General features: G+C 41.5%; 1 protein-coding gene across 1 annotated transcript in view; it reads left to right on the plus strand.

The window, feature by feature from the left end:
• Positions 1 to 20,339, plus strand: part of dnaaf9 (dynein axonemal assembly factor 9) — a 70,907-nt gene that overhangs the window by 10,803 nt on the left and 39,765 nt on the right. The window contains 17 exon segments of the mRNA XM_088354551.1: positions 1,763 to 1,814; positions 1,882 to 1,966; positions 2,026 to 2,102; positions 2,176 to 2,220; positions 3,722 to 3,767; positions 3,840 to 3,951; positions 6,705 to 6,775; positions 6,856 to 6,903; positions 9,132 to 9,222; positions 9,299 to 9,402; positions 9,465 to 9,608; positions 10,747 to 10,832; positions 12,393 to 12,494; positions 14,413 to 14,530; positions 14,608 to 14,696; positions 16,643 to 16,780; positions 16,849 to 16,974. Coding sequence (XP_088210677.1) covers positions 1,763 to 1,814; positions 1,882 to 1,966; positions 2,026 to 2,102; positions 2,176 to 2,220; positions 3,722 to 3,767; positions 3,840 to 3,951; positions 6,705 to 6,775; positions 6,856 to 6,903; positions 9,132 to 9,222; positions 9,299 to 9,402; positions 9,465 to 9,608; positions 10,747 to 10,832; positions 12,393 to 12,494; positions 14,413 to 14,530; positions 14,608 to 14,696; positions 16,643 to 16,780; positions 16,849 to 16,974 — 1,534 coding nt within the window.

Consider the following 20,339-nt stretch of genomic DNA (forward strand, 5'->3'; position numbering starts at 1 on the left):
CCAAACGTTCAACCCTGCGGCTTATTCAGTGATGCGGCCAATTTATGTCATTTTTCTAACGGCCGCCAGCGGCGTTCAAGTTCAAGGCACATGGTAAACGCAATCGAGCAGTCCGATAAAGAAGGAAACAGAGCTACTGCACGCACTTTACCTTGCTAGCGTGTTTTTGAATAAGGGAGCGTGAGACGACGTCTATATGACAAAGTCTCTTTTCCATACTAAAGGAGGACAATTTTGATGACGTCAGTTATAGGGAGGAAGATGAGAACGGTTTACCGTGATTTCTACATGCACGGTATGTTTTTGTTTTTTAACAGACCCGTTAACGGTATTCGAGCGTGTTGTTAGTAGCGTTTTGCTACCCTTCACAGGCACGGTTTGGGATGAAAGTTATAATATTACTATTAAAGCTTTGAAAACTCTCTCGGTGTACCGTCTTTCTTTGCAAATATGTGTAACCCATGTATGATATGTATTTGCAACTGTATATTTTTGTAATGTATTTATTTGTATTTATTTTGGACACTTATTCTGATAAGTATTGCACTGACCAATTAAAAAGAAGGGGCGTAACAGACGCGGGGATGACGGGAAGTGGGGACCGGTAGAGGTGATTGTTTGTGGACACGGCAGACAAAAGTGGATATATATTTTTCCCACCCTTACCTTTGGAAATATACACTTTTTTTCCTTGGATTACTTTTAACGGCACCTGGACTCTGCAGGTCTGCATCATATCTTAACTACCGGTATCATTTTCCGCTCATTTTGCCGGCTGTGATTGTTGAACTGAGTACTTTATGCTAGATACTTAGCTGACAGAGGAGATACCATGATCATGGCTGTGCCGCAAAAATGAAATTCATGGAATAAGAGCTTGCTCTGTCCACTCCACGCATCGGCCCGGTATTGCAGTACCTCCGGGAACGGTGCATTCGCAATGATCGCAGCAAGGCTTTAGGGCTAGGACCTTAGCTTGGCCTTTTGGCTGAGAGTAAGTGTCCCGGCTCCTAGGCTTTGTAGCGTATTATGAACTGACCGATAACGGATAATGGATAATGAATAACGAAGATAGAACAATAACCCTTAAAAAAACCCTCAATTAAAATCGCCAACTATGATTCTAGGGTTGAGTACTATCTTTGAAGATACTCCACGCATCGGCCCGGTATTGCAGTACCTCCGGGAACGGTGCATTCGCAATGATCGCAGCAATGCTTTAGGGCTAGGACCTTAGCTTAGCCTTTTAGCTGAGAGTAAGTGTCCCGGCTCCTAGGCTTTGTAGCGTATTATGAACTGACCGATAACGGATAATGAATAACGAAGATAGAACAATAACCCTTAAAAAACCCAAACCCCTCAATTAAAATCGCAGGACTCAAAGTAGGGTTTGGGTTAAGTTTGTGATTGTGTCACAAGTTTTAATGTGGGCGCACGCGGCTTATATACAGGTGCGGCTTGTGTACGTACAAAAGCGGTTAACCTCCTAAAATGTGGGGGTGCGGCTTATAATCAGGTGCGCTCTATAGTCCGGAATTTACGGTATATTGTCACCATTTACATCTGGTGGGCCGGATTAAAAAGTCTGATGGGCCGCATGTGTAGTTTGCCCAACACTGGTCTAAGTCATTGGTTTAGGGTAGAATTACATGTAACTTTAGGCAAATGAAGTCTTGTAATGTTCTTTTACTTGTGGTTTAAGTGTAATATTAGCAGGATTCAAAATTTGCGATTCCACTGACTCCGATGTCTTAAAATCCAGGGGTTTCCTCCACAAGACGCCATCATGCAAATCCACAGAAAAGAGAAATCTTGTAAGTGTTGCCACCCAAGGTTGTTTTTCTTCAAAAATAAAAGCTTGATTTTATCGTCACTTTCCAGGTTGTTATCTCGCGTGTACTCGGCGGTGGTTCAAGCTGTTCTCGCAGGGATTAAATGCTTCTCCAGTGCAATCGGTGCCAATAAGGTAAGTCTTTTCATTTCCGCCATACTTTGGAATTATAGCTTACGAAGTAATTTTTCTAGGCTAAAGATGTAGCTGAGAACACCTTCTTGACAGCGTTGGATTCTCTGGATTTAAGTGCATATCGCAGTATTCTCAGGTTGTTATACTTTTGAAGGAGTTTTCAAAAATAGAAGGTTTTGTGTTTATTTGAGTTATGTGTATTTGTTTAGGTCCAAGTGTGAATTCAACATTCAAGCAGCTGATAAACAGGGGAGGTGAGTTTCCACGAGCTATACATGATCAGGGGTCATTCATTACTTGTCACTAAAATATTAATTTATTATGTTTTTAAGTTGTTATCACTATGTAATTATAATCTAGAAGATGCTAGAGCTCTCGTTGGTGATAGGAAGGAGTGGAGAGGTGTTGTGAAAGGAGAGTGGGATGTTTGGACGCGTTCTAAGGGATGGGCAGGACACCCCTATGATGCGGCAGGGGTAAACCAGTGAAAGCTGTCGGGCCCTGCTGTTGAACAGAAGAGTGTGTTGTGTCACCCTTACCCTAGTGACATTGCCGCTATTTTCAAAACTACTCCACGGGCTACTCAGGTGTTCTTAAGGGGCTACCCGGTTAGTGACCCGTGGTTTAACTATTTACAGACGCTCCCCTACTTACGAAAAACCGTAGATACGAACATTTTTTTCGGGATGTACAGGAGAGTGCTGTAGTGCTTCTTTCCACCGCCACCGGCGTGTGGCGCTGTGATAGGTCACCCAGCATCCACCCCGAAGCTTCAGGACCAGAGCGGAGACAGGACCCACTTGCGTTTCTCACGATTTATTGGAAGAAAGAGAGAGGGTTGCGCCCACGATTTAGTGAATGCAGGTCGCTCTGAACGCGGAAGTGGATCTTCCGCGGCGAGCGATGGTGGTGACAGGAACGGAAAACGGGTCAGTAGCCGGGACAGGAGAGCAAAAACGCAGTCTGGGTCGGAAGCGAGTCGTAAGCCAGGAAAGGAGGGTAGACATGGTCGGGGACAAAAAGAGGTTGAAAGCCGGGGAACAGACGGGAGCAAAAAACAGGTGGGAGTCAGGGTCGAAAAAGGCTTGCCTAGTGTTAACTGAGGTTCGCAGACGGACTGACAACAGGGGACAGATAGGAGTGGGTTTAAATAGGGACCGGGAGCCAATCAGAGTCCGAAGCAGTTCAATCATGACACGAAGAAATCTGGCTTCTACGTCCTAGTTTGTTTGTAAACATACAACATGTACTGTATCTCTAGCGCGATGAGTACTCTGACGTTTTTATTGTTTTATATCTCGTGCCACCATTCAATATATTTGGTGTAAAGTGTAAAAAAAAGAGGCGAGCCGTTTCATTTGAAATTAAAGTAGAATAAGAAAGCTTGATACGGTTGAAAACATGGTCGGAACGCTTTTTGTTGGCCACTTTCTACCACGGAGGAGGAAGGCTAGCTCAACTCTTAAGGCCCATCTTCCAAAAGTAAGTTAAACTTAACTTTATCTTTATAGAGCATATTATTTTTTGAAATGTCTATTTTTGAGTACAAAACAATACAGGTTACTTATACAAGCCTTAAACATATTTCTATAAAACTTAAACATACAAAAAATAGCAAGCACTGAAGCAACTTACCAACACATTCAACTTACAAACAATTGTCCGGGACCTACCTTGTTTGTAAGTTGGGGCAGCGTCTGTATTGCATGCAAAACCATCTAATCTGGCTTTTTTTTATATTTTATTTTTATATAGAATCCTTCCACTGACTGATGTTGCTAGCCGCTTTGTCGTCAAAACGGTAAGTTATTTTTTCCGGTGATTCTTATGTCAAGGTATTTATTTTGTTTCCACTCCATTCAAACTTTTTAAGGCTTCGATGACAGTCCATGACGTGCCGGATCTGCAGGGCCACGGGGAAAACCTGGGCTCTGTGATCTTCTCTGAAACGTTCCTCGACTCCAGCATTCGCATTCAACACAAAGGTATATTTATTGTTCAGAGTTTTTACTTTAAGTATCCACTTTTCAGGATTTTCTGTTTCAAATATTCAGTGAACTGAGGAGAAACGTTTGTGACCTATAAGAAGTATTGCACATTTCTATCAAATATCCCCAAATCAATGAACGCTATTTATATTGTACTTTTCTCAGCGGAGTGAAAATTTTTCTATTCTCCTTGTCTCACATTCTATTTTTCGAATGTCAATCAATACTACAATATCCCATTTTTATTTTAACTCACCGAATTTACATGACAATTTAAAGCATTCATATTGTGTAGTCAAGTCATGAATAAAGTATCTATCTATCTATCTATCTATCTATCTAAACATCTATCTAGACCTCTATCTATCTATCTAGACATCTATCTAGAAATCTAGACATCTATCTATCTATCTAGACATCTATCTATCTAGACATCTAGACATCTATCTAGACATCTATCTATCTAGACATCTTCCTCCATCCCTATCCATCTATCTAGACATCTATCTTGACATCTATCTATCTAGACATCTATCTAGACATCCAGACATCTATCTTTCTAGACATCTATCTCTATCCCTATCCGTCTATCTAGACATCTATCTTGACATCTATCTATCTAGACATCTATCTAGACATCTATCTAGACATCCAGACATCTATCTTTCTAGACATCTATCTCTATCCCTATCCGTCTATCTAGACATCTATCTTGACATCTATTTATCTATCTATCTAGACATCTATCTATCTATCTAGACATCTATCTAGACATCTATCTATCTAGACATCTATCTACCTATCTAGACATCTATCTAGACATCTATCTATCTAGACATCTTCCTCCATCCCTATCCATCTATCTATACATCTATCTTGACATCTATCTAGACATCTATCTATCTAGACATCTATCTAGACATCCAGACATCTATCTTTCTAGACATCTATCTCTATCCCTATCCGTCTATCTAGACATCTATCTTGACATCTATCTATCTATCTAGACATCTATCTAGACATCTAGACATCTATCTATCTAGACATCTAGCTATCTAGACATCTATCTATCTAGCTATCTAGACATCTATCTATCTGTGACACCCTTAATCACAAGGAATCTCAAAGGGCTGCACAGACAACAGAGTATTTGATGTAAATTTCCAAGTATAAAAATGATTGTCTCCAGTTTACCTGTCTGATCTATCGTTGCGATTGTCCCCAAGTAGATCAGACCGTCTGACCAACGGTGATTAGTTCATTTTGTGAAGTGATGTTTGTTGCAGCACAACTGAAAAGAAAAAAATGAATGGAAATAGTACTAGCTAATGCCAGCTGCCGTTGATCACGAGGAAAGCCATGGCAAAGCAAAGCCACCAGAAAGCAGTGTCAACGTAATTCTTAAGCAGACTTGTGAAAAATGGCCACAATTTAAAAAGACATTTTGTATTATTTAGTGCCTCCTAGTGGTGAAAAAAAAACTATTGATTTGTACAATAAGTGAAAATGCTATCGTATAAACCTGCATTTTTTTTCACTCATTTGTTGAGGGCTTGGTGTTTAATTTATATAAAATTAGGCTCATCTAAAAGCAGCTGACAGATTGCCCCCCATCTTCCCGCTATGGGTACCCAAAAAAAACAAACACCTTGTCAAAGGCTATGCAAAAAAATGAGAAGAAAAATATTGTGATTTGGTCACGTTTGTTTCTATTCTTACTTGTGCTTTTTAGCACTTTTCGCTGTGGAGAGCCACTTTTAAATCAGTGTGCCACACGAAGATTAATGACTCGCACAACATTTTTTTCATATCCAACACAGCTGTCATTATACACCAGTCCGAATATACAACATTGATATACATTGAAGTTGTATAACTCACCAATTTATCTTCCACTATTCTTGCTTATCAACAAACTAAAAATGACTGTGAGCAACGCGTGGAAAGGCCTGTAGACATCCGTGACTTCAACTAATCTTCATCAACAATGAACTACAATCAAAATCAAGTGATATGGACAGCTTCCATACCATTCATCAATAAAATCTTATTTGAGAAACTATCAAAACTTGAAACACACACACACCTTTGATATATCCGCCATCAGTAAATGGTTTTCCGTGCCGAGCCATGCAGTGAGCAATGTGATACCCTGCTCCAGTGGCGGCGTTTGTAGCAGTGACAAATGTTTTCAAGGTCTGTGTTTGTTTGGCGTACCTGGACACAGCGCGTTTTAACGTCTCCGCCTTTCCAGACTCATCCTTGAATTCATGTTCATGTTTCGTCTCGTAATGACGCTTAACACTTGTTGACGTGCGAGGTACAACGCTCTCGAGGCATAATGCACAAACAGCACGGTCATGTTTTGCACAAAGCCTCTGTCATCTGTCCACGATGGCTGAAAAGAACGAGATTTTTCCGCTGGAGGAGCTGTTGTGATTCGTTCTTTTATCGCGCTCCGATGTTTCTGTGGACAGGTTAGAACACAGATCTTTCCTCCTCTGCGAGGCGCGGTGCAGACACGCTTACACACTAAGCAGAGGAGGAGGGACGCTACTGTAAAGCCTCTAAAAAACACAAAGCGCAACTGAAAATGTCTGAATTTCACCTAAAAATGTGCATGAAAAAAAATCATTATTTTGCCGTGCGTTTGCGTGCCACTGGTTAACCCTTCACGTGCCACTGCTGGCACTCGTGCCATAGGTTTCCGACCCCTGGTATAGATTTTTCTATTTGTTTCTCTCTTTAAGATGGTAGCATGACAACAGACAGCTGCCACACTGTATTAACAGCCTCCGTGCCTCGCTATGCCTGCTGGATGGTATGTTACCCGTTTTAAAATAATTATTATTTTTTAATAATGTACTCCCCCTGCAATTAATCTCTTTCTTTTTAATATAGATGGAATCCGATGTCAAGGAGTCACAGCAGGCTCAGGATCTCATAAAGGTAATTTCACTGTTTTCTTAAAATACATAAATTCTTCGGAAAATCTTCTAAAAATTAGCCTTTAATTTGTATATTATTTATAATCACTCAGTGCCCTTATACAAGGCAGAGCCTATTTCACTCTACTTCTAATTATTACAACCTGGTAATAACATAGTAATAACATAGTAATAACATAGTAATAACATCATTCATTTTAGGAGTTCACATCAAACTCGTAGCCCCTCGCGCTTGTTACAAAAAATTAGCTCTCACCTTTGATTGATTGACATTTTTTTTTTTTCACTGATCACCAGATACAACACTACAATAAATCAATCCACAGTTTTAATAACAATTGACAAAACAGAAATGAAAAGGGGGCTGAGAGGAAAAAGCCGGAGCTTGTCTTGGTCCCCCTTGACAAAGCTTTTCTGTCAAGAACCAGAACAGGATCAGGACCCAAACGCGTGACGTTCTCACACAAGCCCTTCATTTTACGGGAAATGGGGAGTCATGCACGTTAGGCAGCGGTCTGGCGTGGAAAGACAGGAAGCCAGAGACCGACGAGATCGATACCAATTGCCCGAGTTGATATCGGACAGATGGGGTCGATACCGGACAGGACGGGACAGACAGGATTGATAATGAATCAGGATATCAAAACCAAACACAACAGGAGAAACTAAACGGGAATGAAAACTGGAGAGAATAGTAAACAGGACAAAAATAGACGGAAACAAAACTGGAAACCGAAATTAAACAGGACAAAACAAGCAAGAACAATACTGGACAGGAAATACCAACAGGAACAGGAACGAGTCGAAACCCACGTCTTGCGGGGCAGAAGTTCGTTAACGGGTTCGTTAACGGGTTCGTTAATGGGCCAACTGGGCACCATGGCAACCGTGACATTTTCACATTAATTATATCATGTAATCTCATTTTATAACTAGGTCTTATATGTAACATGAAACACATCATCACACGAGAGTAATAATCATGAACACTTCATAAAAAAAATCATTTATCGTATATATTGTGGATTTCATTAAATGGATATCATTTATTTTATTTCCATTAACTCTTTCTTTCCTTGCCTGACCATCTCTCTCGCATTTTGGATCATGTCCAATTTGTGTCTTCCATTAGTTTCTATCAGAAAAGCAAATGTCACAAAAAAGTAAAACAACAAGAATTCAAAATAAAAAGGTTAGTGACCCCCTCCAGCTGATGATACGATTATAATCCAGGTTTACTTTAGCATTTTTTTAGCACTAAAGGTACTATATGGAATCTAAACTTTCCCACTTGGCCACCTCCTGGATTAAGTCTCAGCCTCTGTCTGTGAAGACCAGAACAGAGACAGGACCCACTTGCGTTACGTTTCTCTCCGTTTTATTAGAAGAAAGAAAAGGGTTGCACCCACGATCCAGTGATCGCTGAACGCGGGAAGCAGGTCGCTCTGAACGCGGAAGTGGGACTTCCGTGGCGAGCGATGGTGGTGTCGGGAACGGAAAAAACGGGTCAGTAGCCGGGACAGGAGAGCAAAAACGTGGTCGGGATCGGAAACAAGTCGAAAGCCAGGAGAGGAGAGTAGACGTGGTCAGGATCAAAAACGGGTCGAAGCCGGGGAACAGACGGGAGCAAAAACAGGTGGGAGTCAGGGTCGGAAAAGCTTGCCTAGAGTACACTGAGGTTCGCAGACGGACTGGCAACAGGTAACAGATAGACTTGGGTTTAAATAGTGACCGGGAGCCAATCGGAGTCTGAGGCAGTTGGCGCCAAAGGAGCTGGCACTGGTGCATCACATCGGTAATCATGACACTGTCAAGCTCCTGAAGTGGCACGTGCAAGTATGTGCATTTCTTAGACACACTTTTAAATAAACTCATCTTTTTTCACCTCTTTTAAAGTTTTGCTTGGAGTTTATACTGTACGTTAAATGGGTATTTTCTTACTTTCACCATTTTCATACTACATAACCAAAAAAAACGCGGGGATGAAGATGAATTTACTCTCTGCCCTTCTTTCCTCATCTCCCAGTTTCTGCTTCTTAATGTGTTATTAAGTACGATTAAAGCAGACAATCGTGGTGAAAAAAAACATGATAAAGGCTCTTTGAACTCAGTTGGGCATTGTTAACACATACTTAATAGAGAAAATATTCAAACTCAAACGATAAACAATGCACTCCACCTTTAAAAACTCAGTATTATTCAGTGTGTTTCAATGTACTCTATGAACAGAATGAGGAAGACTCATGTCTTGGGAGACCTCTGACCGTCGCAGACTCCGCATACATTTTATCCAACAGCCACCTTTCGATGCCCGAAGACGGTCAGTGCGGTAAATACTCGACATTTGGAAATCCCGGCCTGTTTAATATTCATTTCCTGTGCGCATGTGATGACAGGGAAGATTGCTTTCTTCTCCGGCGGGATTTTGTTTGTCCACTCTCAATACGGAAGCATCACGCTCTCCCGGGAGCACATCAGCACCGTCAGGTTCTACGATCCGGTAAGCTGCCTTACTATGTGGCTTATTTAAGAGCATTTTTGAGGTTTTTTATGCCGGAACAGGACTCGGATGGTGTTGCCTCACTCTTTGTGGACTACAGGAGCGCACTGCTCCCCCACTTACCCTTTCCCCTCCACAACACGGACCACTGTCTGGTCTTTGCTCTACTGCCCAGGTCCAAAAGCTACAAAGGCTTCTATTCCAAGGTGAGACAATTGGCATGGATTGTTCAGAGGATGGAGAGTATATGGTCTGCATTTCTATAGCGCTTTTCAAGTCAATGAAGACCTCCCAAAGCGCTTTACAATGTGCTTCACACTTACCCATTCACACACACACTCACACACCAATAGGGAGTCGGCCTACAAACGTTTTGAGGATAATCAAGATGCTAAATGGCAAATGGTCTGCATTTCTATAGCGCTTTTCAAGTCAATGAAGACCTCCCAAAGCGCTTTACAATGTGCTTCACACTTACCCATTCACACACACACTCACACACCAATAGGGAGTCGGCCTACAAACGTTTTGAGGATAATCAAGATGCTAAATGGCAAATGGTCTGCATTTCTATAGCGCTTTTCAAGTCAATGAAGACCTCCCAAAGCGCTTTACAATGTGCTTCACACTTACCCATTCACACACACACTCACACACCAATAGGGAGTCGGCCTCCAAACGTTTTGAGGATAATCAAGATGCTAAATGGTAAATGTTCTGCATTTCTATAGCGCTTTTCAAGTCAATGAAGACCTCCCAAAGCGCTTTACAATGTGCTTCACACTTACCCATTCACACACACACTCACACACCAATAGGGAGTCGGCCTACAAACGTTTTGAGGATAATCAAGATGCTAAATGGCAAATGGTCTGCATTTCTATAGCGCTTTTCAAGTCAATGAAGACCTCCCAAAGCGCTTTACAATGTGCTTCACACTTACCCATTCACACACACACTCACACACCAATAGGGAGTCGGCCTACAAACGTTTTGAGGATAATCAAGATGCTAAATGGCAAATGGTCTGCATTTCTATAGCGCTTTTCAAGTCAATGAAGACCTCCCAAAGCGCTTTACAATGTGCTTCACACTTACCCATTCACACACACACTCACACACCAATAGGGAGTCGGCCTACAAACGTTTTGAGGATAATCAAGATGCTAAATGGTAAATGTTCTGCATTTCTATAGCGCTTTTCAAGTCAATGAAGACCTCCCAAAGCGCTTTACAATGTGCTTCACACTTACCCATTCACACACACACTCACACACCAATAGGCAGTCAGCCATGCAAGGCGCCTACTTGCTTGACAATAATCGAAACATAACTCTTCTCTAGGTTCTGCCGGTGTGGCAAAGTGATGAAAATGGACTCACTCTGTTGGCGGTAGATCAAGAGAAGATGACCTGGAGTCACAGAAACATGTATGATTTTCTTTTACTTTTTTTTTTTTTTTTTTTTTAAATAATTAGTGTAATAAGCACCTGAATTTTACATCAGAGCTGATTTGCATTTCTAAAATAACAACTTATCTTGTTATTACTGTTATTTTTACGTTACAAGATTTTAATTTTTAGAAATATAGTTAAAATAGCGCGTGTGCGGCACAGTTCTGAGGTCATGAGATCGAAGCTTCCTGTGAGGAGTTTGCATGTTCTCCTTGCGCTTGCGTGGGTTTCCTCCCACATTCCAAAAACATACATGTCAGGTGAATTGGCTGGTTTCAATTGTCCCTAGGTGGGAATCCACGAATGAGTTGTCTGTCTCTGTGTGGCAACCAGTTCAGGGTGTCCCCTGCCCACTGCCCGAAGAAAGCTGGGATGGGCTCCAGCACCCCCGTGACCCTACTGAGGATAAATCAATCAACAGCTTTGATAACCATTGACAAAACAGAAATGAAAAGGGGTCTGAGGGGAAAAAGCTGAAGCTTGTCTTGGTCCTCCTTGACAAAGCTTTTCTGTCTAGAACCAGAACCGGATCAGGACCCAAACGCGTGCAGATAATGGATGGATGGATAGTTCGTAATAGTCTGCGTCAATCACAAAAACCTTTGCCATCTATAAAGGCACTTAATGATTAACATTACAGAACTTACAGGCTATTTCTTTCATAATTTTGAAATAATTTATCATGGGCAGCACGGCAGCGCAGTTTTGAGGTCATGGGTCCAAATCCAGCTACCAGCCTTCCCGTTCTGAGTTTGCATGTTCTCCCTGTGCTTGCGTGGGTTTCCTCCGGGCAACTCCGGGTTCAACATTCTAACAACACGCATGTCAGGTTAATTGGCTGGTCCAAATTGTCCCAAGGTGTAAATGAGCGAGTGAATAGTTGTCTGTCTCTGCGACTGGCTGGCAACCAGTTCAGGGTGTCCCCTGCCCACTGCCCAAAGATGGCTGGGATGGGCTCCAGCACCCCCGTGACCCTACTGAGGGTAAGCGGTGCAGATAATGGATGGATGGATAATTTATCATGTATTTACAGAAACTCATCATTTCAGTGTTTTCTCATGCTTGTTTGAGATCAAAATACCTGGAAAATCACAATGACCCATCACTGATGAGCTTTTTTCATTACCAGTCTGCAAGCTACTTGGGTGATCTTACCGCACCCTTAGTTTACATATTCAGAACATTTTTTTAGATTTGAGGGCACCTTGATGTTGAGTTTTAATACCCCAATTTTATTGCTGTGAGAGTGGTTGACTCGATGAGAACTAAATTATTTAATTTTTTTTTTACCATTTTGCAATAGTGATTTAAAATGTTATGACGGAAATAAAACCCAAAGGGAGTTATTGCTAGGTTCCTTGATCCGTTTGAAAAATAATGGTTCCTGAATGAAATATGATTTTGAGATTGATAAGATGTGTTGACATTTTACGGCCGTACCAAAAAAAAAAGGCCACTTTTATTGGGTCCTACGACAGTGGCTCAAATGAATTTTCTCCGCAGGGTTACAACTTTTGAATATGACTTTTTACTCAGGCACAGCAGGCTGCAGCAGCTGCACAACGGTCAGGAACCTCCGGTGGCCAAACGAAGAGGCACATTGACCACCTTGCTATCGCACCTCCCAGATCAAGACATGTTAGTACTCTCATAGTATTCATTATATTCATTATGCTCATTAACTATTACCGTGTTTTCCGCACTATAAGGCGCACCTAAAAGTCTTAATTTTTTTCAAAAGCTGACCATGCGCCTTATAATACAGTGCGCCTTATATATGGCTCAATATTAAATCGCAAGGTCTCGCAACTTACGCAACAGCCGCCGACTCGATTTTCCCCCGAACGTGGAGTAATCCGCGGTGTATGCTGGGATTTATATACCGGCGTTTCATTGGCTAACCAATGTGTCAATCGTCATTTGAATCGATCGCTATTGGCTAAAGTTATTCGGGGCCTCGGATTGGCTAGAGGGCCAAAACAAACCCTGTAATTGGCAGAAAAAGATGTGTCAATCATCCGTTAAATCGATCGCTATTGGCTGAAGTTATTCGGAGCCTCGGATAGGCTAGAGGGCCGAAACAAACCCTGCAATTGGCCGAACAAGATGACTGAATAGCAAGCTTGCTAAACTACGCCATAAAGAAACATGTTTCATTAGTCTGTATTTGTAAACATTTGACTCTCCTGGATTTACTTCACTCACGGTTGTAAGAAGACCATGGTTGCGTATCATTATTGAACGTGAGAACTTAGGTGAGCTATGCGGCTTTATATTTTCCCGGTATCTTGTTTTAGAACGATCTTGATGTTGCTGTGATGAGTTGAGTGAATTCAACTCAATTCCAAGTGTTTATTGTCATATGCACAGTAAAGTTGCGAGCGAAAAAGAAAATAGAAACTAAGGAATGGTTGGCATTTCTTGAATCCCAAGACTTTAACCTTCCGAATGATATTTGAAACGATGCATTTGAGTGACATCGTACGGACACCGCATCCGCACGTGTCTACGACACGTATTTGCTTCTTTGCAAGCTTTGGGAATGTTAAGGGGGTAATCAGTTGGACTGAATCATCTGACTGTTTTGTCGACGTTCCCATTGTAGCGCCTTATAATCCAGTGCGCCTTATCTATGGAAGATATAGGACCAAAAACTATTTTTTGGGGGTGCGCCCTATAGTGCGGAAAATACGGTAATTTCATATCCATATCCAATGTTTTCTTGTTTTACTGAGACAGTTTCTTCCCCACTGCCATTACTACCCTAAACAGACACCGCACAAAAAACTCTTGCAAAAACACTACCTCACACGAATGTAAAATGGTACTCATGTCTATGTTCTTGCACATGTGGACTGCACTATGTTTACTGCTCACCTTGCACAATGTTGACCTTTTTTTTTCTGCACTATGATGACTACCGGACTTACTGTGCGGAGTTTGTATGTTCTCCCCGTGCTCGCGTGGGTTTCCTCCGGGCACTCCGGTTTCCTCCCACGTTCCAAAAACATGCATTTCAGGTGAATTGGCCGGTCCAAATTGTCCCTAGGTGTGACTGAGCGAGTGAGTTGTCTGTCCCCGTGTGCCCTGCGATTGGCTGGCAACCAGTCCAGGGTGTCCCCTGCCCACTGCCCGATGATTGCTGGGATGGGCTCCAGCATCCCCGCGACCCTACTGAGGATAAGCGGTTGCAGCTGATGAGATGAGATGAGATGAGATGATGACTATGTTTGCACCAATGCATATGTTGACTATTTTTTTTGCACCAAATGCAAAATTGCACAACACCTACGATACCAACTGTATTACGATACCAACTGTATGTAACATTCTACATGCCGACATTTCCTGTGTAAATATCATGTAAATTATAACTATAGCCTTATCCTCCTTGTTTTATAACCTTATCTTCTCTGTTCCTTTATCTTCTTGGCTTTTTACCTCACTGTGAATGTGTGAAACTGGAGTGTCATGCCCAATTTCCTTGTCACAATATGTGAACCCATTTTGTAACAATGACAGTAAAGGTATATTCTATTCTATTCTATTTTGGTAGGTTCAAGCAGCATTTTTCTCTAAGTAGCATCAGCGAGGAGCCTATTCTATCTGAACACTTGGGGGCGCTGTTCCCCTCTGCAGAACTCAGGGTTGGGTCAAGCAAGCGTGAAGACAAGGTGAGCTGGACCCGTTAAAGCAGTCAGCAGTTTTGACTTTGGTTGACCTTGTGTTTTTCTGCTTTTGTGTGTGAAAGGTTGTCATCACTATCATTAGCGGGCTGCCAGGAAGCCATAAGGAGACACTCTGCAACTTCCTCGTCCGGTTGAACAAAGAGTACGGAAGGTGGGGAAAACATGTTGTCTAGAAGCCGGTGCATACATGCCAATCTTGAAAACATATTATATAAAGCAATAGATAATAATAGTCAAAGATGCTTGAATCACAGAATGATCTCATGCAGGGGTCAGTTGTGTGTGGTAAGTAGCTGTTAAGCGTTAAAAACCCCGAGGTACGTTTGCAAAATTGTAGTTTGGGCTTCTGTAGTCATCAGCGTTTCTTCAAGTTCTGTAATATTCATTTATTTGAAAAATATATCATGTTTATGGTGTAATACATGTGTTCAAATTATTAAAATAAGCAAAATTACAATAAAAACCAACAATAGCTTCTAGCGGTGAAGTGGCTAAATTCAGTGGCTAGAGAAGAAAACGGTGGAAAAAATCCAACCATGCGATAAGTGTCTGTTTTGTGCTAAATGCCTCCAGGCTACGTTCGCAAAAATGTTCTTTCAGAGTTCCTTATTCCCAACATGGCCGCCAAACATGTAAATTCCTTCAAAAAAAAATCGTGTTTATGACATAGTACTCGTGTTTTTCCCTAATATTCAAATCTCTAATGTCTTATTTCAACGGATGAAGTATTTTTACACCACCAGAGGTAGCTATACAACACACACTGGCCCATCGAAGTGTCCTTGGGCAAGACACTGAATCCCTAATGCCGCCAATAAGCAGGTAGGCTGACTCCCTATCGGTGTGTGAGTGCGTGTGTGAATGGGTAAGTGTGAAGCACATTGTAAAGCGCTTTGGGAGGTCGTCATTGACTTAAAAAGCGCTATATAAATGCAGACCATTTAGATTTTTACGCACACTCTAATCTTACACGTGAAACACAATCCGTCTCGGGAATATTAAAAAAGAGAACAAATAAAAAAGATGCTTCATCAAAACAAAATGGAAATCGAATGTGAAGGTTGGAGTTTATTCACGCACATAGACCTAGTCTCGCTTCTCAAATACAAGTCTGGAGACACGATTTTTCTTTTGTAGTGTAAATTTTAAAAAGCAGGCAATTTTTGGGGAAAGATCAGTCGGCATTTTTACGAGGAGAAAAGCGAGTCTAACGCGTGGAGGGTTAGTGTTGGCGAGTATGCAAACTGGAGCGGGTCTGGTACAGGGATTTATGTTTTTATTCTTATTTTATGGAAAGTTAATACAAGAAGATTTTAACATTTGGCAATGTCTGAAAAAAAGACAGCCAACTCAGCCATAAAGTTGCCTGCCCCCATTTTTCACAACTTGAAACAAAATAAGACGACTAATAGCAAAAAAAAAAAACCCATTGTTGCAAAGTATTAAGGATTGATAATCAGAACATATAACGGAACAAAACTTTACATTTAAGTTTATTATAAATCTACTTATAACATCCATTGCATGTATATGACATCGCTGTTTTCCATCTGCCATCAGTATGTACCTGTATTTTTTCATCTTCATTCATGCAATGTTTGCGTTGCGTCGTCTGCTACAAGCCACATGAACTCCTCTTTCCAAGATGCTTTTAATGTACGTTTACGTTTTGGAGCGTCATAAATTTTGTTCGCTTCTTTTGAATCTTTCTTCTGGGACTGAGGTTTTGGCTTGATTCCTAACCACTTAGCGATTTTTCAGGGGAGAAAAAACCTAAAAGAGGTCAGCACCGGGAATCAGACGGAAAACAGGGCAGAATAGACTCAGGAGTCAAAAAGGGCTTGCCTAGCGTGTAGCTGAGGTTCGCAGACGAACTGACAAATGTTGGCAGGAAGGCGGGTGTTTAAAAAGAGGTCAGCAGCCAATCAGCTTCCATGGCTGTTGGCGCCAAGGGAGCAGACTCAGGCGCCCCGCATCAGTAATCATGCCACCTAGTGGTTAAGGGTACCACCTAACCCACCCACCCCACTGGTGGATTTATTCTATGACTTTCAACCACTGGGCAATGGTCAATGAATATGTTTTTGTTACACTCAGGTGGTTAGTGTATCCTACCTCAATGGACCCCTGCAATGGCGACTTCTCAGCTTCCCACCTTCAGAATTTTCTGTCCGACGTCTCCTCCCGCCAAAGGAGGACTGCGGAAAAGGTGCGCGTGTTGGTGCTATCACCTGGGTAAGATACCTACTACTCACCCTTCCAGTTGTTTCACCTGAAGATATTGACATAGGTGTTGTACTCAGGTACACGGACGTTCTTGACATCGTCCAAGCCGTGCTTCAACACCCGGACCCTGTTGTCAGGGCAAATTTTACGATTGGCGCCGTCACCGCTTGCGTGGATCCCCTCGCCTCTTGCATGGAGCACAGGTGAGACTATATTAGATCGGGACAATATAACTGTGAGTACAAGTATTTTCAGGACTATAAGCAGTGTCTGAAATAACGTCTGCCCGGACGCCCTGGGCGTGCATCTTACATCGGGAGTACAACTTACAAAACGTCTCTGCCCGGGTGGCCGACAACTTTTTCAAGAAAGACAAAAAAGATTTTTCTTTTCAAATTAAAAGTTTGCTTTATTCCAATTTCGAAATCTTTGTTCAATCTGGAAATTTCTGAATTTTGGTTCGTTAGGCAATTTGCGTACTCGGCAGCCAATCAGAAGCCTGCATCGAATAACATTGTCCTTCCTGACTTCCCCGAGCCTTATAAGCAGGGTTGGGTAGGGTTACTTTAACTTGATTACTTTCAATTCCTTTTGGATTACTCCAATACCAAATATGCTAATAAAAGACAAAAGAAACTAAATATGAATCAAATGATGACTCACAACACGTGGTAAGCTTTCTCTCCTGGCTTTGATCTCTTTGATCTCCGGCAAAACGAACATCGAATGTGACAGAAACAAAATGAAAATAAATCCAAACAGCTTGCCAACATCATTTTTGCCGTTCCATGTATTCCGTTACTCCCCAAGCCTGCACAAAATGGAGTCATTTTATTCATGTTTAGTTTCTTTTGTCTTTTATTAGCATATTTGGTATTGGAGTCATCCAAAAGTAATTGAAAGTGATCAAGTTAAAGTAACCCTACCCAACCCTGCTTATAAGGACGTTCATTTGCATATCAGTTTCCAAAGTAGACGCACAGAGAACACAAAAAAATGGTTAAGTGGTTAGGAATAAAGCCAAAACCTCAGCCCCAGAAGAAATATTCAAAAGAAGCTAACAAAATTGATGACGCTACAAAACGTACATTAAAAGCATCGTGGAAAGAGGAGTTCACGTGGCTTGTAGCGTACGACTCAAAGCAAAGATTGCATGAATGAAGATGAGTCAATACAGGTACATAGTGATGGCAGATGGAAAACAGCGATGTCATATCCATGCAATGAATGTTATAATTAGATTTATAATAAACTTAATTTTAAAGTGTTATTCTTTTATATATTCTGATTATCAATCCTTAATACTTTTCAGAGTTGTCTGCCCTGGTGTCCGGTAACTTTTTCGCATGAGTTTCAGACACTGCTATAAGTCACACAATTTTTACATGGGTTAGCTGTACTTACAGTGGTATTTACATGAAAAAATATACGTATAATTTCACAGACACGCATTAGCATGTGTCATGCTATTCTGCGGTTGGAGCACAATGAAAGTTGTCACTTTGTACTCCAGGAACTAGCATTTTTTTCCCGTTGTCGAAAACCAGTGTTGTCTTTCATGCATAAAACTAGCTTGCTATTTTTTTATGGAATGTACCATTGTCTACTTCTGTGTGGAAAGCTAGCGTTGTCTTCCTCTACATCAAAAAATAGCCTTGTCTTTATTTGCACCTAAAATATTTTAATAATTTAGCTGTATCTTTAAGGTTAATCAGATCATGTATGACGCTCATAAATTACCTGTCAATTGGTTTTGTAAATACATTTGAATTTTGTTTTTAGAACATTTTGAAAAAATAAGACATAAATCTGCTCCGAAGTGGGGGACAACAAAGGGAAATTGACGTATAGCAAGGGATATAAACCTATGGTAATTACCGGTGGCTACTGAACGCCAAGTACTGCAGTTAAAAACAATAAAGTAACAAATTCGTGTGGTCATATATGTGCATATGATTCAATAACATGATTGATAATTATAAATGTAGATTGAATATCTGATTTATCTTTGATGCAAAGTGGCTTCAGCTGGTAGAGTGGTGTAGCGGGAGGATGCAGGGTAAGGGGTGGAGACGGAGTCCGCGGATTAAAAATGAAACTGCACCGTGTGCCATATTTCATATTTCATGATAATTGCAAGCTGATCCCATGGTTATTATGTTTTGCTTCTCCCTTTAGCATCACTACAAGCGATTGCTAATAATGATAGTACATAAAATACAGTATTGTATTGCCGACTCACAAAGTCTTTACGAAGTACACGATTCTGAACTGGATAAAGAGAAAGGATTGTGTAAAATAGTTCAGCCAATGGCAAATCAGCATTTTCAGGATGCTTAACACAAACTATTTAAATACCAGTATTTTATATGACTTTGACTAATGGTAAACAGGCATTGGAGAAAGGTGGTGCTGCATATTTGAGTTATATATGATATATATCAATCCATCCATTCATCCACCCATTATCTGCACCGCTTATCCTCAGTAGGCTCGCGGGGGCGCTGGAGCCCATCCCAGCTATCTCCGGGTAGTGGGTAGGGGACACCCTCAACTGGTTGCCAGCCAGTCGCAGGGCTCACAGGGACAGACAATTCGCTTTCTCATTCACACCTAGGGACAATTTGGTGAGGCCAATCAATCTGAAATGTTTTTAGAATGTGGGAGGAAACCGGAGTGCCCGGAAGAAACCCAGACAAGCACGGGGAGAACATGCAAACTCCACACAGGAGCCTCAGAACTGTGCCATACACATGCTAACCACTGCGCCGCCGTGCTGCCCTTGTTATAGGACACGTGTAATAATTTGTTTTCGATGTTCTAGAGCAGGGGCGTCAAACTCATTTTTACTCGGGGGCCACACGATAGAGCAAACATTCAGTCGGGGGCCGGACTAGTAGATTAAAGCAAAAGAAAAGGAGAGATAAGAAAATAATAGAAAGAGGGAGGGAAAGGGAGAGACGGTGGGCCAAAAAAAGAGAGAGAGCGTGAGAAACAAAAGAGATAAAAAGAGAAGTTGTGAGAGATGGGGAAGGAAATGGAGCGGAAGAAAGAAATCCAAAGAGAAAAAAGACAGAAGGAGAGAAAAGAGAAAAGAAAGCGCGAGAGTTAGGAAGAGAGAACGAGAAAAGAGAGAAAAGGAAAAAAGAAAGTTAGAGCAAAAGAAGTTAAAAAGACAGAGAGAGAGAAAGAGACAAAGAGTAACAAAGGAAGAGAAAAAGAGAGACACAGAGAGTGAAAGAGAAAGAGACAGAGTGGGAGGAAAGGGGTGGAAAAGGGAGAGAGAGAGAGGGAGAGAGAGAGAGAGAGATAAATACAAGTATAGTGTCTTTGTTCGAGGCACCTTTCTTTGGCAACATCAAGTTGACATATTTCAACCTGCAGCTTGTTTTTCTCTCGCGCTTCTCTGTGTGTTACCTCGCGGGCCGGATTCAATCCCTTTAGCGGGCCTGATCTGGCCCGCGGGCCGCCTGTTTGACACCTGTGTTCTAGAGAAAGGAAAATGCTTTGATCCTGGAGGTTCTACTGTAGTAGTACTAAGCAGCTTGTAACAGACGATTTGTAAAAA

This window comes from Urocampus carinirostris, chromosome 15 (assembly GCF_059441175.1).
Source record: "Urocampus carinirostris isolate Australia breed hairy pipefish chromosome 15, RoL_Ucar_1.0, whole genome shotgun sequence".
NCBI classification, from domain to species: Eukaryota; Metazoa; Chordata; class Actinopteri; order Syngnathiformes; family Syngnathidae; genus Urocampus; species Urocampus carinirostris.